The sequence below is a fragment of the Nothoprocta perdicaria genome, unplaced genomic scaffold (genome assembly GCF_003342845.1).
Source record: "Nothoprocta perdicaria isolate Ctin4 unplaced genomic scaffold, notPer1 scaffold_19, whole genome shotgun sequence".
Lineage (NCBI taxonomy): Eukaryota > Metazoa > Chordata > Aves > Tinamiformes > Tinamidae > Nothoprocta > Nothoprocta perdicaria.
The window spans coordinates 2,697,826-2,721,627 of NW_020455093.1; the positions used below are offsets into that span (position 1 = coordinate 2,697,826).

General features: G+C 37.3%; 1 protein-coding gene across 1 annotated transcript in view; it reads left to right on the forward strand.

Moving 5' to 3' along the window:
* The window catches only part of NOL10 (nucleolar protein 10), a 45,636-nt gene extending 22,112 nt beyond the window's left edge, over window positions 1–23,524 (forward strand). Inside the window, exons 14-21 of the mRNA XM_026037097.1 lie at window positions 10,044–10,170; window positions 11,187–11,266; window positions 11,390–11,488; window positions 12,329–12,418; window positions 14,247–14,420; window positions 14,800–15,047; window positions 20,017–20,119; window positions 23,095–23,524. Coding sequence (XP_025892882.1) covers window positions 10,044–10,170; window positions 11,187–11,266; window positions 11,390–11,488; window positions 12,329–12,418; window positions 14,247–14,420; window positions 14,800–15,047; window positions 20,017–20,119; window positions 23,095–23,214 — 1,041 coding nt within the window. The 3' untranslated portion in view covers window positions 23,215–23,524. The remainder of the gene's footprint in view (window positions 1–10,043; window positions 10,171–11,186; window positions 11,267–11,389; window positions 11,489–12,328; window positions 12,419–14,246; window positions 14,421–14,799; window positions 15,048–20,016; window positions 20,120–23,094) is intronic.
* Window positions 23,525–23,802: the final 278 nt, after the last annotated feature.

Below are 23,802 nucleotides of genomic sequence, written 5' to 3' on the forward strand. Positions count from 1 at the left end.
TAAAAGCCGAGCAGAGTCTCGCCGTTAAGACGAAGCACTTGTTTCACGTAGGTAACATCTTGAGTGGCTTCGCTTGGAGACTTCGCATTCGTTCTGTTCCGTGGCCTTTGCTGAGGGCAGGCTCCTCTGACGGAGGTTGGGCCTCTTGCCAGCAGCTAACAGTTACCGCGCAGTTTATGCAAACGCTTGGAAGCCGCTCGGTGCCAGCTGGCTCGTGGGCCCCCCGCTTTGATGTGYGCCTCGGGAAGGCCGGGATGAAGGCCCTGTGTGCCCTGGGAGGCTTGTCAGCCTCCTGACTCAGGAGCGGGGGTGACTCAACAGCGCAGCCGGGCCTGGGCCCAAGGAGGGAGGAGAGGAGGGAGCGTCGCTGACACACGGCTGGACACGGACATCAGCCACGTGGTGCAGTCTAGACTGTTGGCTTCCTGAACATCACAGTGTTCTGTTTTGTCCTGCAGGCTGTACAGAAGAAATTCCTAAATTACCCTCTGGATGCTTCAGGTGGAAAGCGGGGAGAATAGATACTCTTTACCCTGAGTTTTTGCTACTGGTTTTTAACACAGACATTTCAAGGCAGTTGTCTCCTTTGTGGRACTTAAAACTTTGGGCTGCGTACTGGAACTGAAACTTGCTCTCTTCATGAGGCTGTTAGAAGAGGAGAGCAATTAAGAGTGTAATTAATTGAGTGTAATACTCCATTTCTGGTTTTTTTTTTATTTTTTATTTATTTATTTTTTTTACTTTCCTGCAGTCTTGGCAGAAAACTCCCTGTTGGGGCTAGAAGCAATGTACTTTCTGGTGTAGAGAAGATATTAAGTTCTTTAAGAAAAAATAAATCCTGGAGCGTCTCTGGCTTCTTTTCAGGTGGTTTTGGAAAATCATTTGATAGCCTAGCACTCTCTTAGTTCAGGGTTGTTGGAGTTGGAAATAGTTCAAGGGCAAATATTTCTTGCCCACTCAGTAATTCAGTTTCTCCAAGAATATCTTTATAATGGGTCTGGTTTCTAATACAATGCCTACTTCAGATATGTGGATTCTTTTATTGCTAGAAGTATTTTGAACTTTATTCTTTCCAAATTGGGTGGCTTTTTGACAAAACCAAGCTTTCCTGATGCTTATTCCTCTTAGATAATCTAAAATAGCATGTATTATCTCCCCCCTCCTTTTTTTTTGAAATACTCTACTAATCTAATTACTTTGTCATCAACATTCCTCAGTATTCATTCTTAGGAAAGTGGTGCCAATTTTTCCTTAGTTACCTGAAAAAAAAAATCAGATTAAGACACCAAATTCTATCAGGTTGTATGTTTTCACTTAGTGCCCTGTGCTGACATCAGTGCAAGTTAATACTTTTGTTCATTCCCTTTATTTCTTTTTTTTGATACTGGTTTGGAACTGGTGAATTAAAGCTGAGCATGTTTTGGTCGGATTGTAGGCTTCTGGGTTAGCTGCTTCGGAATCTGCTTGTTACTGAGTTGGCTGGAGTTGTGTTTACAGATAGAAAAAAGCATTTATCTGAAATAGTTTCATGTTTTGGTCAGTCTGGTGATTGACTGCTGTGAGTAGTTCTGTACAAGAGGTTGCAGTCATCATATAGCTGTCACTGTACATCACGTCGTTTGCTGCTTAAAGGTTTTTTTCTATTTGGTGTTGTTCTAATCACTAGCCTCTGTGATCAAAGCGTTTCAGAATAGTTTTATCAATCTAAGATTTTCTCAGTCATTCTTTTGTTATTTTRGAATCTATTCATTGTCTTTTTTTTTCTCCTTCCCTCCTCGGGTCTCCATATACTGAAGAAAAATTTAGACAAAACACCTCCTCACATGTTTATATTTAATGCAGTTAAGGCCAATGTTGTCAATATTCATCTCTCATACAGATATTTTATGGGTGCGTTCGAAGTTGCAGCAAGATCTTCTGACCTGATTTAGGGGTTCTGCATGGTAAAAGATGTAGAGCAAACAGTGCAAGTCTTGCTGTGTTTGTCACTGATGTTTTGACAAGAACAGAACAAATTGATGTTATCCTGCGAGATTTTAATTCTTCTAGGATGTTTTCAAGTCTTCTGATTGATGGTATTAGGTCAATCTGGAATTAATGCTACTGCAGCTGTCGTCTTGAAGATCGTGTGATGAAGCTGAGTTGCGTAAATATAGTATAGAAAAGTGTTTTGTTTTTCCTTAGGAAAAATCATGGTAAAATTTCTGTTTGAAAATGTAGGACACAGAATGGTAAATGTTGCTTTTAACCTTACCATTGCTTGCTTAGAGAACCGGGAAATGGTTGGAAAGCAGAGATCTTACAAAGTAGCACGTTATAATGGTTCTTCCAAGGCCAGCCGTGTTAAAAGGAAAATATTTCCCTTAATAAAAAGACACCTGAGCTGGTCTTTGGCCATTGAGTTAATTACAAGCTTTAGTGCATCATTCCTTCTAGAACTGTGTTTTCTGTCCACAATGTGCTGATCTTTTCCACAGGAGTTTGTGAAACAATATAAGGGTGGATGTCAGGTGCATGATGCATTGCCTATCTTACAGTATTAAGCGTAGGAAAAAAAGTTGTTTATCTTGACAAACAGAAATGGGAACTTCCTAGTTTTAACCTAAACACTTTCAAACTGAAATGTAACACATTGGGCTTATTCCCAACAAAGGATATCCTGCATTTCCCAGGCACCGGTCCAGAGCCCCACTTCTCTCACACATGCACAGAAGGAAAGCCTCAACGTGTGATAATGAGGAAACAATTTCTAATCTTCCTGTAAAACTCTTTAGATTTTTTTTGTGCTTATTATGTAGTAGTTCAACATCCCTTATAAAATCTGAAAGCATAAGAGCCCTCTTATTGCTTATAGGGATAATACTGTGGCTATACAAAAAGACAGCACCGTGCTGACAGTTAAGCTCATATTTCCTTATAGTTAACTGTAGATGATCTGTCAGCCTGCAATAAGGACTATTTTTTTACCTTCTTAATTAGAAAAGGCAAAACATGTGCACATTCTCTCTGTGAGCTACTCTCAGGCAAGTTATGGTGTCGTTATATCTCAGAAACAGGAGTAGCAGGTGACTTGGTGACATATCTGTGTTATCATCTTCTGTGTTGTGCGCATTTGTGAGCCAAATGTGTTGTCAGTAATGACTGCGTCTGGCTTAGAAAATAGCCAAATAAAAGAGGTTTCCTACCCAGAATAGTTTCACAAGTTATATAAAATTTCTTTTAGCTAAAAGTATGCTCTGAAAAGAGTTGATTGATTTATGCTGAAGGTATCTTCATTATCTGTCTATGTCCGATATTCCCTGACATTTGTTGCTTTTTCTTCCTGTGTGTTGTCTGTCAGTTTGCAAAGAGCAAACCATGGTAGTCAGTTGTTAGAAAATCACCTATTCTTAGATTTCCAATAGAATTTCGGTTGCACAAAATAGCAGAAAGAGTTGGATTTGGCATTTCTGATGCTTTTATGTCTGTAGCATCCCTCAAATTTCCCTAAAACACAAGTCGTGCTTTGAACTCCAGTGCAGTAAGTTTTGTTTTCTTAAATTTAAGGACCTTCGTGCTATAACATTTTACTTAGCATCTGGCTTGTATTGCAAGAGCCCCGTTGTTCCTGGTCACAAGTCATCACACAGTGCAACAGTGGGAAAGTTTCCTATGGCATCAGAGAAAAGGGCAAGATGAATTCCCTTTTCTATCTTATTTTTCATTCCCCTTGTTAATTTAGATTGCAGGCAGAGGCTCTTACATATATATTAAAATCAATGTTATAGGGCTATTGATGAAAGCATCAGACTCCTTAACTCTTAGTGTCCCTGCTGGGAAGTCAGAGGTGACTTGTGAGAAGTCCCCTCTCTTTCCCCCCTGTAGTCAGGGGGAGAATTATTCTGTTAACTTTATTTATGGTTTAAAGAGTATTTGTTTTTTTTTTTCTGGAAAAAAAAATATTTGTTGTTCCTATCCTGGAGGGCGTTTTTTTCCAGTTCTGTAAACCACGGGACCAGTATTTTCYTCAAAGATGGTGACTTCGCCAGGAAGACACTCCTAGTAAGTCAGAACAGACTTGTGACAGAATAATTTATGTGAGATCAGATCAGACGTGTGACTGGCAAATTTATGTGAGATCACACGATCTGAGGTTAAAAAAAAAAAACTAAAAAGCCAAAAAGCTTAGAAGTACAAAAGGAAGTACTTGCTATCTGATAAATACCAGGGCAAAAGATGTGGTATCTTATTCCTAGATGATGTCTGCAAGTTTCTGCAGCAGTCTCTTTTTCCTTTTTTCCTTTTTTTTAATCTTTTTTCATTTAACCCTGGAAAGATATTTAAAGCAAGGTTTCCTTAGTTATATTCTTTAAGAAATATAACCATCAAATCTTTGATTTGGCTGTCCATATCTAAATCCATTGTATAATGAATAGTAGAAAAACCAGCCTTTGTCAGCTGAGTGAATCTGGCAAAAATGTCAGGATGTACTGGAGTTAGGATGAGAGAGTGAGACAGCGAGAGTGCCGTTTGATTTATAGAATGAGTGTGTAGGCTTAAAACCAAATGCAGTGCTGTTTTCAGCAGCATACTCATAAAGAAAAATGTCCAAAATGTCTCCCTTGGTCATAGTTGTGTTCCACTGAGCTCCTTGATTGCAGTGGAAGTTCAGTTGGCATCAAAGCCTTGAGCCTACAGGGTATAATGTAGGATGAATGGAAGCATGAAGCTGAAAAATGTAATTATATGGGAGATTTGTGTGAAGTTTATTCCTAAAACCAATTTCATTTCGTGAATTTTAAAAACTATTCAATAAATTAAATGGGAAATACTCATGAGATTAACAGAGGGGAATTGAAGTTGATTTTAGAGATTCTGTAGGGGAAAAAGTAGATTTGAAAGGAATGGAMGTTGTTTTGAGGACCTTACAAGGAAAGGGAAACATATACTGCACATGGTGATGTAACAAGATAACATCATCCCAAGGCTCCTTTCTAACACTTTGTAATCTCTTAGGGTCCTTCAGGTTCTTGACCAGAAACCCAAAACCTTGGAAACAAGAATGGAGGTCAAGTTTGTGATGATGACAAGTTAGAATTGGTACATTTGCTCTTTGAGAGTTACCAGTTACACTTGGTGTCAACTTCTTGTCTTGCTTTTTGAATGCATCTAGTGGTAACCTTTCAAAATAATTTCATATTGAGATCCGTCTCGCTAATTCTTAAAATTAGTGAACAAAACATTTAAGCCAGTACTCTTAAAATGAATAGCAATTAATTACTCATGTAATTGCATTAATTAAACTTGGCTATGCAATTAGGGAGCTAATTATATTGAAAAGCAATTGTACGTTTCAATCACTGTCCACACCCTTGGAATCACCCAGCTGCTTCTCCTTTCCCTCTCCTTAAGTGGCCTGATTAAAGCTGCGGATATACATGCGTAGATGTGGAACTGCTTTTACCAAAAAGTGTGTCATGTTCAAGACTTACAATGACTTTTAGTGTGTCATTTCAATTAAAAGAAAAAAAAATCACCCAAAATATGAATATTTCAGTATTATTTGTCTCCTACCTACAGCTGTGTATGTTGTGCTRTTACTGGGATTTCACATGAAAATGTACATACACACACACCCCCTATACATATATTTTCTTTAAACAAATTTCTCTCTCTCTCTCTCTCTATATATATATATGTATGTATGTATAATCTTTATTGAAGTGTCTTGTGCTTTTTTCCCTAATGGGAACAGAGGAATGGAGGAGCTTTCTTGTCATGCAGTCCAGCCCTGACTTACCACAGGCAATGAAGCTGTAATCTCTTTTGTGAATATATCAGATTGAATCTCAAAATTATTTGTTTCTTCCTCATAATCTTTATTATAAGACTGTTGCAGATTCACATTCCTCTGTTTTAGCTAATTTTCTAATTTACAGGGCCAGTGTGAAGACTTTTCATGCAGTTATGCCTGTGCAAGCATCATTGTTTCAGAGTTGTCCTGGTAGCCTTTCACTGTATGTGTGTGTTTGCATTTATATATCTAGGATCTATATCTGTCTATATACCTAGAGTTATTCTATATCATAACAGTGACCTTATACTTCACTGTTGTGAGGTCAGTATCGATTCTGTTTACTTTTTCAAGGCAGTTGGTTTTTCCTGAGATATTTTGATCCTTCGTYGTYGTTGTTGTTGTTTTTTGTTTTGGACAGGTTGTCATCAGCAGGTTTGATTGGCATTATTCTATGTGACAGCCATTAGTGAAAATATTTAATGCAATATAGCTGAGTGTAACTTGCAGCCTTCTTTCYATGCAGTAATTTTTCTTTCAGCATGAGCTTTCTCTTTAGCCATTCCCTTACTTGCCTTACTGTTGTTAAAGATTCTCATCTCAGCTAGTGCTTTTACATGAATTACTCTATTCAGAGCTTTGCTGAAGTCCTTATAGGTATGCTGCTTTTAATCACTATTATTCAAATGTGATGTTTTTTAAAACAAATATAGTTACCATTTTTGCTACCTTGTTTAAGCTCTGTAGCGAATACCACAACAAGCAATTTGAAAACTTTTGAAAGGAAGCTTTCCCCTTAAAATAATGTCACACAAGAGTAATGGCATAACATTACATGTGTTATGGTTGGACTCGATGGTCTTGCAGGTCTCTTCCAGCCATAATGGTTCTATGATTCCGTGAACAGTTTTCTTCCCTGCTTGATTTCAGTCGTGTCACTGTTGCTGTGGTCCTTGGTGGTGTTGTCTTACAGCGTTAATTCCTGCAAAGCTGCACGGTGGCAAGGAGACAGCCAATACTTTTGCTTTATAAAGCCTCTGGAAGCCCTTAAGTGTTTTTGTTGAATGATGTGGCCRCATTCATTAAGTTGGTCTCCTCTCCCAGTGGAATTCATGCAAATATTATCTAATTATTTTTCTAATCTGATTTATGCTGCCTGTAAATGTTTTGCATTTTTAAAATTGCTAAAATAGATCAATAGAGGTTGGGAGGGATTCCGGCTATTTTAGTCTTAATGTATTTTTGAAATTTTCATGTAGCCTAACAGTTACTGTAGCCTTGTATGAGGTCTTGAAGAGGCTTAAAATTTAATATCCTGAAAAATATCTTTTGGAACATGTTTTGGCTCCTTCACAAGCACAGAGCATAACCAGTCGATTTGCTTGGGTAGAATTGTTCCCTTAAGCCTTCAAACAAATACTTAATGGTACACATCTTCCCCTGCATTCAAATAGTTTCATTTAAATCTTGTGACATTTGTCTCTACAAGCTGCTGAGCATCCTGAGCTGCTTGAAATTGTTCCCAGAATTACATGCTTAATATTAGTTAGGATTTCTGTGGCTTTCTGTGGCTCAAGTGACTCTGTGAAGCTGGCTGTCAAACTGTTGAATGGCATTTAGAAAAGCGAGTGCTGTGTGTGGAGTGTTCCAGATGGAAGATAAGGAACATCTGTTGTGGTTTGGAAATAATACCTAGCCTGTCCTAGAATACCATTAATTTTGGGGGGAATTAAGAGTGATGACAATATGATATATTCTCCAGAAGTCCTCAAGACTTCTTTAATTCATAATAAGTACAGAATATCTCAGGGTTGTGTCGTGTGAGGTTTATAGTGATACTCATTGAAATATCTTKTAAAACAGAGGAGCTTGAAGCTGTTTTAAGGTTAGTCTTGCTCTTCAGAGCTGCCTGTGCCACCTGCCCTGGGGGACCTGCTTGAGCAGGGCCATGGACTGGATGGTCTCCAAAGGTCCTCAGCATCCTCAGCGATTCCATCCTTCTGTAATAATGTAAATGTAATAATGTAAATGTGATAGTGTGTCAAAGGCAATGGCAGGAGCTCGCTGCGAGGCCTGTGGAACAGGAGCCTTGTGGTGGGAGCCTCCTCTGGAGGGAGGAGAGGGCCCTGTCCCGACGGATCCTTGTGCCTGGTGGGACCTGCTGGCCACCAAGTCGTGCCGAGCAGTGGCTGGGCAGCCCCTGACACCTTGGGGTATTCCTGCCTTTTGATGGTGTCTAGGGGGGCATTTCCAGTCACTTAACAGCAGAGATGCCACAAAACAACCCTTGCCCTCTGGTGGATCCCTCAGGTCAGGGATTTCTGTCTTTTTTGAAGGTTCTTGTGTTATGCCAGGGCATCTCTGGTTGGTGGTAGGTGAGAGAAGAGCGCCAATACTGCACAAAGCTGTAAAGAAATACACTTGCAGGAGAAGGAAATTTCTTGCTTGTGTCTTTTTTATTCTTTTCTTCCTGCTTTGTCTGCTCTTATTTGCCTTTTTCGTTTTTAAATTTCCTCCTTTCACTTTAGSCTCAAAAATGTTCTGTTTTAATGCCTGCAGCAAGAATCCAAAGGTTTCCTGAAATAGGTAGACAGGCAGTTTCAGTGGGTTAGGAAACATGAAAACTAATAAAATTTACGCGAACATCTCTGTAGGGCTTTCCTTGTCAGGTTATATGAGAAATAATGGTTGACATTCCTTTTTTTCCTGGTATTTTGTCACTGTTTTTTTAGACCTGTTATCTTGTTTCCCTCTTGTTTTCTATGACCTGATTCTTCAACTTGCTACAYAGATTATATTGAATAATCAGGTGTTTTAGCTTGTGATTCATGACAGRTGATGTTTCATAGAGCTTGATGTACAGGGATATCTGCAGTTTAGCAGCAGATTTTCTTGTTTCTGAGACTTCTTGCTTAGTTATCCCTTTAAAGATTTACACCAAACAGGATCACASTGGGCATTACCCAGAGTATCTAATGTGCTCTGTGTGAAGCCTGAAGAGATACTGTCATAGAAATGGAAGTGAAGAAAAGGGTTAATTGAAGTGATAGAGACCTTCACATAATGTGTCAGTAAGATGGTATAAAGGAAAACTTTTGTTTAATCCATGAGTCAAGGATTCTCTAATCTCATTTCTAACAATCTTCAGACAAATTAGATGACAAGAGAAGTTTTGTTTATTTAATAAACACACTGTTTTCTAAAAGACGTACATTTTTATCAAAAACCAGAGTATAGTTAAACTGAAGAGAAGATCTTCCCTCCACCCCAATCACCTTTTAACAGTCTTATAATGAAATACAGGTTAGTGATTTATTAAATAGCTTGGAAAAAATGAGATGTAATGTAGTTGGTCAGCATTCTTGTTAATATTAATTTTGGCATTTAGCTTTGAAAGAAAAGAATTTTAGGGCAATAGCTGAATAATTTAAAATCTAAATGGAGACAAAAAATGTCTAACTGAAGTGATGGCATGAAGTCAGTCAATATTGTGTAGTCCTTAAAGTGGATTAGACGGGAAAATTTATTTAATTGATTAAATATGTAACTTTTTTTTTGTCAATGACATAGTTCTTTCCTTGAGAGCTCTTAACTAAATGGAATAAAATAGGCAGCACTGTAAAAAAGAATGACCTGGTGCCATTTTTGAGCTGCTATGGTTCTCAGCTATGATTGAAATGTTTTGAACTTTTTGAAAATTCTAAAACTATTTTGCCTTTTGTTTGGGAGTTAACTTGGAGAGCTTAGAGGAAGCATTATCTCTTCATACCGTATGTGCTTTTCCTTGAATAAAAATACAAAATATTTACATGGTGTTTTCTTTTAATGAAGAGTTAAGTAGGACAGAATAGGATTTAACATGATTGTTTAGTGAGCTAATGAGCTCAAGATCCAGCTGTACTTGGCAGATTATTTTTGATATCTAGTGCCGTTAGTATAGTTCGTAATTGTATCTATAATATTTGGTTCTGGGGGTAACTTTTAATAAATTAATCAGACCTGAAACAGCTAAACATGAAGCCTCTATATATTTGGCCTCAAATAAATGACCTAAATTAAAATAATCCYTTCATAATTTATAATACTCTTTATTGGTAATGTAAACAGTATGATTAATTGTACTTAGTAACTGCTGTTGTTCTCAAGGTACGTTTGTTTGCAGAAGGATTTGTGTATTATTTGTGTATTATCAGTATACAGTAGCTGTGAGGCTCACTATAGTTTTCTGGGTAAGAGGATACAATTTTATAATCTTCTTTTGTGTCCACAGGTTTTAGGRCCTGCCCCCAAATGGTGTTCCTTCCTGGACAATTTGACTGAAGAGCTGGAAGAGAATCCAGAGAGCACAGTTTATGATGATTACAAATTTGTTACCAGAAAAGACCTTGAAAACTTAGGTAAGACAGTTGAATCTCCTCTTTAATTGTCATCTTTGTTCAGTTTGAAATCATTCGTATGAGTAAGTTCAGATGTGACGTGTTAATAAGGAGTGTGGAGACTCTTAGAAATKATTATCAGTAGATTTCTACCAGACCTCTTGGTTATTAATATATCAGACTAATGGCTTTACATTCTGGTCCATATCCAGTTTAAGAGTAGATGTTTGTGTTTCTCACATTTGTATCCCAAGGAGAAATTTTTATTAGTATTTTTATTTTTTAATTTTTATATTTTTACTATTAACTGGAGTACTCTTGTTTTGGAATATACAGATCGATTGACTCCCAGAAAAAATTAAAACTCTCTCTCTAGAGCTTTGCTCTCTGACTGCACAGAGTTAGCTGTTTTTTTGCTTATAAAGTTTGTTTATTCTTATTTTCTGGAGATCTCTGGTCTATAAAAAAAAATAAATCTCAGCAGAAAGCTTCTCTTTTTCTCAGTTTTGGAATTTTGTAAAGATATATGGAATGAAAATCTGAGAAAACTTAAGTATATTAATTTTTGCTTATTTTAGGCCTAGGGTGACAGTTTTATGATCTGATGTGGTACTATATTTCTTTCAACATGTTGATTCTTCAAAGACAGCGACCCCAGGCAAAACTCTTTAATTAAAAGCAGCTCTGTACCACACTAAAAAAGTGATAGTCGAAAGTGTGGACTTTCAAAAAAGTTCTCTCAAATATTTCCTTCTAAACTTTCTTTAGTGGGCAGCTTTAGAAAGTGCACTTAACATGGATTATGACAGGAAAAAAAGGCCCGTAATGCTCTGAAGTAGCTCATATTTCTTGCTGGCCTAACCGATTTTCTTGTGGTTTTACTCTGTCTTGATGTAATAGATGTGACTGTTGGAGAGACTAATGTGCTGTGCTGGTRGGGCTTGTTTGTCTTGGATCGAGCAAGTGAAGCGACTTGGTTGAAAGAGGAGTTCTTCATRTATCAAAGTGCTTTGAAATCCTCTGTACTTTCTTCCCAGGCCTTGCTCATCTCATTGGGTCGTCGTTACTCCGAGCGTACATGCACGGCTTTTTTATGGACATAAGGCTTTACCATAAGGTAAATAAGGCTGCTGCTTGTAAATTTTGGCTTTTAACGATAAAATATTTATGCTGKTTTTTTTTCAAGTTGAGGACTGTCTCTTGCATTAGTTGTACTTTACTTTGTTCTGTGTGATTAAAGGCAAAAATGATGGCGAACCCGTTTGCTTATGAAGAATACAGAAGAGAGAAAATAAGACAGAAAATAGAAGAGACGCGGGCACAGAGGGTTCAACTAAAGGTAAATGCTCTTTCCAGTGAGTAAGCCTCTGGAGAGAGATAAGCATTCATAAAGAGTATTACACTATCTCAGAGATGTAATTACTGGGATTAGATTCTATTTATCCTCAGATAATGCAAAGTAGAGTTTGTTTTTAATTTTTTTTGAATAGAAGTGTAAAATTTCAGTGCTTATGAATCTTACAAATGAGAAAAGGTGATATTAAACAATCGGAAAGAGCTGTCATCACATTTGAACAGATAACCCAGTGATAAAATTTGTAGTGTCTGCTTCTGTCATTAAACCACATGACTTAGGCYGTTAAAATAGAATATTCCAAAAAAGACATATAAAATATTGTTATGAGTCTCTCTGTTTTTATGTAGTAGCTTTCTAAATTCAACTTGTACAACAGTTAAGGAAAAATAAATGCTTTCAAAGTACCATACCTAATGCCTTAACAAGGGAAGGACAGTGCAGAAGCTCTGTGCAAGTTTTCTCCAAATCTTACTAGTACTTGGGAATGTTCTAAGTGAACCAAGGAGCCCTTGCTCCTTGTAATGGTTGCAATAGTGAATGAGAACTGTCTTTTCTCAGTATGATGTGCTTTGCATCAGCTACTAAAATATCCACTTGGATTTTCTGTTTATCTCTAGGAAGATCACTGTTTTGGCGTACTCTCTGCTTTTTTTCTTAATCCAATAGATAACCATTTGATAAATTGTTATCTATTGTGATCTGTTATCTTATATGGTGTAAATAATTTTCTTTTTAAAAAATCAGTTTTGGAGGTAGAGCCTATAAGACCTTTTTTTGTGCATGAAAGGATAATATATTGATAAATTGCTTTTACTTCATCAGAAACTTCCTAAAGTGAATAAAGAGCTTGCACTCAAACTGATTGAAGAAGAAGAGGAGGAGCAGCAAGCTGCTAGGAAAAGGAAACAAAAGGTGAGCTTTAGCTTTGGAGGGAACACGGAGATAGGAATGCTTACAGTGATTGATTATTGTCATCTGGCCTAAAAGATTMAAATTACCATTGTTTCTTATCTCTCTAGACAGCTTATTCTGGCAGGAGGACTTCACTGTAGTTGAGGAACCAAAAATGCCATGTAGTAACTTTTTCATCTATATAATGGTGAAATACTCACTGTGAAGATGATGTGGGCTTCACAGGAATCCAGAAGCTGGCCAAGTGCAGCATCAGTAACAAAGCTGTCAAAAAAACCCCACCTTCTTTTTCATTTGRTAGTATTTTTGGTGGTAACTACAAGAAGATAGGCATTTCCTCTAGAAATGAAGAGCAGGCAGTTGCCCAGAWTAACATTGCAGTGTAACTGCCTTTCTTTGTACACATGAAGTCCATTTTTATTAAATGTAGTTAACACTTTACTAAGTAGTCAAAATGGTTCGCTCTTATGCAACAACTGATAATAGTTGATATTGACAGTAACCCATTTTTATTCAAGATCTTATATAAAAGGAAAAAACAAATCTTAGTATCYGATAGGAGAGAGACACATATCAGAAATGTGCTAGTCAGTCTCTGTAAATCAGCAGAAAGTTCTGTTGTGTTGCATAGATGCCATTTGTAGGGGCTTATGCAYACACTAATAAAACATTCATGAAATAGGAAGCAAGAGAGGCATTAACTTTGTGAAGCACCTAGTGAAACCTTGTGTGTTATAGCTGAGGTGATGGCAGGAACTGGTGAAGAAGTGGTGGGGATAAATGCTTAGATACAAACTTTTGAAGCCCCTATTACAAAGGAAATATGCATTCAATAAACAGGCAAAARGGGAAGAAAAAGTATTTAGGAAAATGGATTGTATTTTTAAGTGGTTAAAAGGAGTACTTTAAAATATATTCTAATTATTTTCCTGAAAGAGCATTAAGAGTCTTAGGAAAAGCAATATATTTGAGGTATGGGACTTTTTTTTTTTTCAAATAAAACTACAAGTCACACATTTGCAACACCTTTTATAGTTGAGATTTACAAATATTCTTTTCCATATCTTTTTTTTTGCCCCTTATTAGATAGCTATAGAAATTTAATATTGGGAAGGAATAAATGTGCTTAAGCTTGGCAATTTTGACAGGCAAGCTTTCTATGATAAAAACCAATGTAGACGGTGATTTTAAAATAACAGCTTATTCATGTAAGTTTGAACACTGCCCAATCCAGCAGTGGCATAATTTATATTGACTTAATTTTTTTTTTAACCGTAACAAAATGGCATTTCCAATGCTTTTTGTGAACACAGCATAGAAAAGATGTATAAGATATACTGAAACACTTGCTCTTAAGTATTTACACCAAAAAAATAGTAATGATGTATAAAGATGTGTTTTACCCTAGTAATTTGTTTTATATGGATATTTGTAAGGATATTCACTTTGGAGGTTCTATAGTGTAGCTAATGGGTTTCAGTGCATTGCCAGATTAGCTGGCTGAATATATGAGAAACATTAATTCACAAATAGTAGTAATAGTGTATTTAAACTGTCTGGAATGTTCATAAGAAAGCATCATGCCTACAGATAGTTTAAAATGATAGATACTTGATTCGTGAAGGCAATAAAACATAATTGGAATAAATGACTTTTATGTAACCTAGGAGGAGAAAGCAACTGGCATTTCCCATACTGTTTGTGGCTTTTGTTTAATTAAGCAGGTGAATGACCCGCTTGATTTAGCAATTGAATGACCTTTGATTTAGCAATTTTAGAATTTTGTCATACTAACTAAATACTAACTCATACTTTGCTTTCTTTTCAGAATCTGCCTAGTCTTCTCAAAGATGATCGTTTTAAGGTCATGTTTGAGAACCCAGATTTCCAAGTAGATGAACAGAGTGAAGAATTTAGGCTGCTTAACCCACTTGTTTCTAAAATAAGTGAGAAAAGAAAGAAGAAACTAAAGATCTTAGCGGAAAAGGAAGCACAAGAGCAGGTAAGATGTTTTCTTTTAGGAAAAATCTATAGTTTTTAATTTTATTTCCAATGTTCAGACTTCTTACCCCAGAAAGAAAAAAGGAAAGAAGTTAAAAAAAAAAATCTATCAGCTACAGTGATTAGGTATAAATAATGTTATCACAGTTTGTGTTCAGATGCGAATGATATGTCTGTGTAAATATAGGTTAGAAAAGCATGTAATGTGTAGGTGGAGATAATTTTATAATCTGTGTTCGGCTTCATTTGCTGCTAGTGCTTCTTGCAAATTAACTTCTCTTCAACTATTTTTATGTAAAGCTGTCACGTAGTCTTTGCAAGAATGGTTTGAAAAGCAAATTAGTTGATGATTTCTTATTTTAAACTGTTTTTGTGTACAGGAAGAGGAAGAAGAGCCAGAAGGAAAACCGAGTGATGCAGAAAGTTCTGAGAGTTCAGATGATGAAAAAGGCTGGGTTGAAGAGGTCAGGAAACAGCGGAAACTTCTACGCCAAGAGGAAAAAGTAAAACGGCAGGAAAGGTTCAAGGAGGATCAGCAGACACTACTGAAACCTCAATTTTTTGAGATTAAAGAGGGAGAGGAATTCAGAAGCTTCAAAGACTCTGCCAAAAAACAAAAATTAATGAAGTAAGACTAATGTTTTTATTTTAATAGGAGTGGGGGTGGGTATYTATCAAGCATTTCTCTACCATGCAGGTCAATGGTATTTCATTAGTTTGCTTGATARTCTTGAAAATGCTTGTTAGTAAAGCCACATCTGGTGATTCGGGGTATAACTTAGAGACACAATTAAAGTTTTGTTTTCTAGTTAAACAAGTAGGATATTTAYACTTAGGATATTTTATACTTGGTGCTGGTGAACTGCTGCTCACAGGAGTAATACCTCTAGTGCATCATAAAGGCAGTGGTAGCCTGGGTCTCTCTGCTCTGGTCTTCCAAAAAACAGGAATACAGCATCATTTGTCACTACTTCGTGGGTTACAATCCAGGGTGATAGAAGAAAAATCTTATGCCMTTGGTATTTTTACAGCATCCATAAACTTTTGACAAAATATGCTTTCCCTTTGTCGTCAGGAGTCACCGTTTCTATTTTTGCAATACTAACCATCAACTTTGCATTTTCCGTTTCTATTTTTGCAATACTAACCATCAATTTTGCATTTTATCTAATTTTTTGCATTTCACTTTTATTCTTTTTATAGAAAGGTGTTCACTTTTATTAAATTGTTGGTAATCTGAACTAGATGGGTACTATATAAAGAACACATTTATCTTGTAGACCTACAAACTACAGGACTTGTGAGTATTAAGCACCTCAAATAGATCTATTTTTTTTTTCCAGAGGTGAGTTTAAGCCCTTCGGAAGTTGAGATTTAATAGTTTTTTATTACCTGGATAGTAGACACCAATATTAAAGACTTCAGAAGCAATAGCTTTGAAGTTCTTGCAAAATACGGATACAAAGCAGAATTTTAACCAATACTAGAAACCCATTGCTTCACTAGATGGATCCAGTAGTAGCTGTTAGCCTTTTATTTAGAATTAAATGATACACTGAAAGAAAAAAAGATGAATAGTACATATATAGTGAGGCTGATTTCTTTGTGTCAGTAATGAYTGACTGCGGGATACCTTTGAATCAATCTAGCTGTTACATGATTGATACCTTTCAAAGTAACTTAAGGAAACATTTGATAAAAATTAGCCCCTTTGAACATATATTTTTTTTTAAYGGAATTGTATCAAATGTTTTCTAAGTACAACTTATATGCTGATTCCGTGATAACCTATGATTTACATGTTATACATATAAAATCTCTTTAAATATAATAGTAGCTAGTATATATCTTGCCCTTTTGTGGGGAGAGAGACTATATCTTCTATATCTTTAGGTTCACTGCCAACACTGTGCAGATAGTGTAATATTTTGCAAGGTCTGTGCATAGTTAGAGGGGATTCATRTTAGGTGCCTGAGAAACATACAGAGAAGATGTAGCATCACAATTGAAAATAAAATTGCAGATGGAATAGGGCATCAAAAATGGATGTGGCAGTTACATCCTTTATGTTTGTCTATGATTTACCTTCATTGAATCATTTTTTCCTAATTTTCCTTTTGTCTGAACACTAATTKCCATCCTTGCTGATCCCATTTGTGCTCATCCAGACATTATTTAGAATAAGTAGTTTGATATTCCTCAAATTCTTGGAACAAATTTTACAATTAGCAGCTGGTATCTGTTTCTAATCCTGCGTAACTGATACGATTCYGCAGTCATAATTAGCCAACATTGTGAGATGATTTGTTTTTGTTAATAAGCATTTTTACCCACTAGAATTTTATGGAGAAAATAACTAAATATGTTTTCTGCTGGCCTTATTCAGTGATAAGCAGTCAGCATTAAAGCAATTAATTCAATTAATGTACTGAAATTGGAAAGACTGTAGTGGCATGTACAATCTGGTGAGCCTGGCATGTTTGTCTTTGATTTGATTTATCCAAGCTATGGAATGATGTCTGTGACCAATATAATTAAGTACCTTAATACCTTCACTATGCACTTAATGGCTAGGTGGTTTTTTTTTTTTTCTTCCTCTAATCATATAATGTTCTACCTGAGGAAACAGTTTATGACTTATATAATACTGGGTGTTTCCTTTGACATGTTCCTGACTCAGCACAGTTCCAAGCCCAACTTTTAAAGCAGTGGTGCCTACTATAAATTTATTAGTAGACCAGCAGTCTACACATTTTTTTTTGTACAGGGGAGCTGCAAAAATAAGTGCAGCACATGCCTTGTCCTAAGTCTTCTCTGCAGTCCATTTTCTGCTCTCACACTGCTCTGCTTACACAGGAAAACCTGCTGCAGGTGTTAGTAAAGATGTAAAACTTAGTTTTCTTTGTTTACTTACTGTGGTTCCTTACATAACTTAAAAGAAACACATAAAAGGAAAGGGTTCTTAAAAGGAAAGGGCTTTTATCGGTTACTAAGAGGTCTTTGATTTTGTGGGTGTGCCTTTAAAATGTTTGTTATTAGAGTGTATCAAAACTGAGATCAATAGTAATGATAAAGTATATCAGTCAATACATATATTCCATGAGATGGTCAGAAAAATTAAAAAAAAAAAAAATCAAAAGTATTGCTGACATTTCTAGGTACAGATAATGTAAAACAAAAGATAAAGTCCTAAAAAGTGCTCTTGTCCTTATTAGGAGGAAGAAAAGTGCCCAGACATTTTTTTTTAACTATAGGACAGGGGCAGCATTTTCAATAAGAATTTTAATTGATATTTCTAATCGTTTTATTGAGGATGCTAAAGAGAAAAAAATGTTTTAAAGTATATATTTGTATAGCACAGTATGTGCAATTCGCTACCATTTGGGGTTGCATATGTCCAGATCAATACAGCCTTATCTTCATTTATTCAGTAAAGTTGCAATCCCAAACCATTTTTCTAATATCTCCTCATTTTAATTTTTCTCCTGACCAAAGCAGTACCCAGGCAGTCATGCTAAATAATTGCTGGGTAGTAGCCATATTTCTCCAATTCATTTTCAAAGGGGAGAAAAATGGAACTTCACTTGAATGTAGAAATCCCACCACAATGTCAGTGACTGATCTGCTGCCATGGTTAGCTCTAAGGCTTAGCTTGTCTTCCCGATTCACACAAGTTTTTACATGTACTCAATGAAAAATATACTACAGAAAAGATACAATCAAAGTACCTAGTCATGAGAAATAAAGCAATTCTCCACAGTGATTTCTATTTTTGTTATCAGAAGAGTCTTTGTTACATAAACGGCTCATTATCCAAAATTCAGCAGATTTCATGCATAGGGCACGAGCTGTGAACCCTGCATGCATGGAAATTCTGCGGCCATGAGGGGCTACTTGTCATACTCATTGCTGCTGCTTTTTACAATGATTCTTTTCCCACCCTTCATAAAAGTAACTTGCAAAAATGCAGGTACTCACATCCTATTAACRCAAACACTATGAAATTTGACAAAAAAAAGTAGTCTTCTAACCCTCTTCAAAAAGATCTAATAGGGTATACTAATAGCAATATCTCAAATTGGGAAAAAGATATTTACAGATATGAAAATCTTCCAAGTTCATCACAGTAAGTTTGTCTTCCTAATGGCCTGGTTGTGCAAGCCATGTTGTTCTCATCACAACCTACTTCACAGAATCACAGACTGGTTGAGGTTGGAAGGGACCTCTAGAGATCATCTAGTCCAACCCCCTGCTCACGCAGGGACACCCAGAGCACGGGGCACAGGGCRGCATCCAGGCGGGTTTGGAAGATCTCCAGAGCAGGAGACTCCACAGCCTCCCTGGGCAGCCTGTTCCAGGGCTCTGACACCCACGCAGGAAAGAAGTTCCTCCTCAACATGGAGATGGAACTGCCTGTGTTACAACTTGTACCCATTGTCCCTTSTCCTGTCACTGGCCGCGCAAGGAAGGCCGTAGGCCCAGCCTGTCAGCGAAGGGCCTGTCACGTTAGGAGTCCCGGGCGYGCCTAGCGGGGCTGGCTGGAGCAAGTCGCACCACTCGCCATATGGGAGGAAACAGGGKGCCTTTCTGCTCCTCAGCTCCTCCAGTTAGCACCCTTGCTTCCTGAAGTCACCAGTGGTGATGTTAAATATTGGCTTGTAACCTGGAACCAGTGAGATGTGCTTGTGTGTGGGGGCATTAATCATGGAATCACAGAATGGTTGAGGTTGAAAGGGATCTCCAGAGGTCATCCTGTCCAACCCCTCTGCTCCAGSAGGGAATTAAGTTCCAGTGGAGCTGAAAGTAGCTTCTGTTTCAGACATTTTCACCCATTTCATCTCTTTCATTCCTAGCTCCTGCGTAGACAAATGGTAGAGTTCAGTGCCTGAGGACAGCGTGTGCRCAGGAGAGCTTAGAGAAGCTGTCGAGCACCACGTTGTTGTTGGCATATGCTCATGTAAAGCTCTTACAGGGTTGAGATCTGTCTTGTTTATCAGATTCAATCCTTTGCACTATTCTGCTTTTGTTTTTAAGCTATTTGCATTACACTGTTGCAGGCTCAGTGTAAAAGYGATCATTTGTAATTGGATTAAGTAGCTTATCTCTTTCAGTGAAGTGATGCATTCTGTGATGAATTAATGGAAAGTATGTTCAGGATTATTTCCTTCCCTTAAGATTAAAGGGAAGACTTCAGAAATAAAAGTTTTCAAGCAAACTGGATACATCTGGCTTTTAAATACTTATWTTTTTATTTGTGGCATGTACCTACAAGTGCAGCGAAAATATATATAACTTTGGCGTTTTGTAGACTACTATTGCAATGGAAGGACAAGATTTCTTTCTAACATCAGGCCTGATGCCTTTTTAAAAGAAAAAACAAGAATCTTTGCATAAAATTTAAAAATGGCTTTACTGTAAGTAGTGTCTGGAGGGAATGACTTGAGCTTGCATTTCTTTCCTGTTTATAGAATGTTTATTTTTGAGTTATGGCATTTGAGGGTTTCTGAGAATCGGAGGTAAGTTTTGACTGCATTATCACTCTTTATTATAGTAATAAGATGGCAAGAATAGGAACTAATGTTAATTATTCTCTGCAGGAAAACTCTTGGAGATCGTTTAAAGCTTGAAGAAAAACTTGGCACRCTCAGTGTGTCTGATACCACAGTAGGCAGCAAGCAGGCAACATTCAAATTAAAAAAGGTGAGCTATATACGCATAATTTTTTTAAGATAATATACAAGTAACTTGAGTTTTTGCATGAAAGAACAGGAACCTTAAAACCGTCAAACAAATGTCCCTCTTCATTTCTTTATAAGCTGCCARCTCTTCTGCCTCTTGCCAAGAGAGCGAAAGCCTCCGGTCGTACTCTCTGTTTATGCCCTTATAACTCAGGCAGCACTCATAAAAAGAGTTACTTTCCACTGGAAAATGCTGCCTTCTCTCTTTTAATGGTTTATTTTTGGAGGTGTACCATTAGAGGCGTGTGACCTTACCTGACATCTGTGCCAGGACTGCTCAGCCCTTGGTTCGCAGGTCTAAACGCGATCAGGACGCTGGAGGTGACAGCCTTTCTCTTGGCTTATAGTGGTGCTGAGTCTCAGCATGACAAAAACRCATCTCAGAACCGCCTCTGTCACCAAACGTCTGTAACACAGGGCCCGGGAATGAGTCCCGGTCCTGTTCGACCTGCCACATCCCATTTGGTCTGTAGTTGAATTCTGCCTATCTTTCCCATAGGGTTTTTATTTCCTGTTGYAAGGGATTTTGTAGATCCTAATGTAGGTGTAGTGTGCCTGCATTTCCTAGATTTGTGGCATGCTTAGGGATTATTTTGCTAGAAAAAAATGTCTTAGAACTGAAGCAAGGACATATTGTAAAAGCTGAAGATCCATCTTCATTCTTCAGATTCTTTACCTGACAAAAGATACTTCAGTTAARACTGTTTTTTTCTCAGGTAAACCTGTCTTCTCTGATGCATCTCACCTTATCATGGGTCAAATACTCTTGTATCACAAAAACAAAACTACGCTACCATCAGGAGAATGTTTAGGTAGCTATTGTATCATAGTGTGCACTTGGGCACACTTAAATAAAAACCTTAAATAAGCAAATTTGTTGGAATACTTCTCTRCATTTTTGACATGCTTGTTTTCTCTGTTCGTATGTCCTTCTTCATCTATTTTTGATTCCTGTAATTCAGGAATCAAAAATCTGTTGACTGTGGAATAAGCCTCAGATGCCACCGCTGTCGCCATTTGAGGGCATTTACCAGTGTTAGTTAATGCCTTGCACCTGATTTTAAATGGGCTTTGCAGGGCTCCTTAAAACATAGTCTTTTCTTTTTTTTCATTTTCTCCCATGAACAGAATAACAAAATAAGCCTTAGAAGGCTTCTCTCAGACAGTTTGCTGGGTATGTGACGTCCCAAGAAACGGAGCAGGGGGAGCTAGAAAGAATTYGTGCCATAGAGTCCACTCACTTATGACACTTCTTTTTTTTCTGAAATGATGAAGACTATGGAGTTAGCCATACGAGAAGTAATTTAGTATTGATCCGGTCATAATTAACAACTACTCTGGGAAGCCATGCCTTTAAAGTGCAGGTTTAAGTAGCAGGATTTGGGTTGTGATTCCATAAGATTGGTAACATTTGACCTTGTAGATCAGTGGAATTGAGGCTGAATGTGGCCATTGACTTGTTGTGGCCATTGACAACTTGTTGGCTGTTGTGTTAAAGGTTCTCCAGGTGCCCAGTAGCCACTGGCAGGTCCAGTGCTACARTTGTCATTGATATTTCAGTTCTCAGGGGGCTTCATTGTGGCACCTCAGTCTTGCATCCTGRTTTTCATTTTCAGCTTCCTTTATCGTAGCAATAGATACAAGAAAACAGCAAGTTTTCTAAACTACCTAAAAGAACTATTTTATTACAAAATAAAGTCTTTGATACAAATCAATTTTCTGTATGCTAACTGTAACAGTAAACATGAAACTAAGAAATGTTGCTCAAGGCTGTTCTAGGTGAAGCCTAGAGACAGCAAGGAACTGCTTGCATTTTTATGTAGCATGTTTCTTGATCCCTACTTGCAGGGAAAACGARCCAATAAATTTCAACCAAGTCTACAGATCATTAAATATTATTACCATGATACAGGTATGAGTTTACTGCTGCATTTGTTAAATTGATTCATATCTCACCTCAGCACGAATTCTGTCCATGCACACAAATCTCTAGCTCAGGTTCAAATTATAGTTTTCATGGGTGGTTTAGGGAGAGATGGGCTTGTGCTTAAGTGCTGCAGATACAGATTTAGCATTATTAGTGGCAGGCTTAGAGGCTTTCCCAGCACTGGGAATGCAGCTGTTTGAGTTACAGTAATTCTGTCTCTGTTAACCCAGTCATCTTTTGCTACTGTYTTGAAGTCACTCTAATTTCTGGACTCTTTTGTAGCACAGACACTTGCATGAGCTTGGCTAGTTCGAGGCCACTAGTTCCAATTTAGGCGTAGTTTGAAAACAAGCTTTAGTCTAACAAAGAAGACAAYGTTTTATGGCTTTGGATGCCCTTTCATCTGTGTAGTATGTAAATGAAACCCTTTCAATGGATTTTTGATGAAGAGGAAAAACATTAATGGAAGATGTACCACATTAGCAGAGATTTTTAATCATTTTCACATGGAAAATCTAGAGCTGTAAACAGCATGTCAGATACTTCCAGCGCTTTCAGGAAACCCTTCTGTTTCAATGAAATTAGCTGATTGCCCTTTCCATCTTTTTAAAATGCAGCTGTGCAAATATTAAATATGATAATACTTTTGAACCARGATAGGAAATAAGTAATCTCAGATTGCTCAGTGGCCATGAATGGTAGTACCTAGAGATAGCCAGAGTCCGTGGGTGCAGTTTAAGACTAATACTGTGTGAGAACACTTACAGTAACTTTTCCACATATATAGAGATACTTGAATTGGAGGTTTTTAGGTAAGTTTGCAAGAATATGAGTAGAATAAAATACCTCGTTGTAAACTTGTATGCTCAAACTACTGCATCAGTCCCTTCCCACAGTTTTAGATCTGGCTGTTCATACTGCTTGGTGCTCTGGAACTCTTCTAACTTTTAATACTGGTATCATTTTTTGAAGTTTGGAGTTCTAATTCATGTCTATGTTTAATATTCCAGTCAGAGCAGCAAAAGAAGCAACAGGAAGCAGAGAAGCAGCATCGTCAAGAGAGAAAAACGCTCCGGCGTTCTGCTGGCCACCTCAAGAGCAAGCGTGGAAGAGGGCAACGTTTTCATTGATTTACGTTACTTTTTTTAAGAAACTGCTTTTCTTATATTTTTTCACTTGAAAAGGGGACTTCACAGTACAAATGTATTTGTATTTTGTTAAAGTGATGGACASAGAAATCTGGCCTTGCTAAGCCCTCTATTAGCTTTTGAAAAGCATACGAAAATGTAAGTATTGGAAAAGGACATTGTGAGTATAATGTATTGGTTGTATCTGTGCAGAAGGCATCGGCAGCTGGTTATTGTGTAACCTGGATGGTCTATATAAGAATTTGTCTATACAACAAGGCTGCTTGTCTTTTTTTTATCATAAGCAGTGAGTTTTTGCTTTCTGAAATGTTCTTCATTTATGACAGATGGAAGATTTCCTGGCAGGGTGTTGTACAGCTGTGTTTTTGAAAAACTGACTTGGGCTTAATGTTCTTCGGCTGCCCCTCTAGCCAAGAGGATGTTAAAAAGATAAAAATAAAGGTCTTGAGAGCAGTGGAGAATGGCAAACTTGCATGGTTGTGAGTCACCCTATAAGGAAATCTCTCTGGCGACACTGATGCACACCAGGGAACCTAAGAAGGATAATCTCATTAAGCTTCAGGTTGGTGA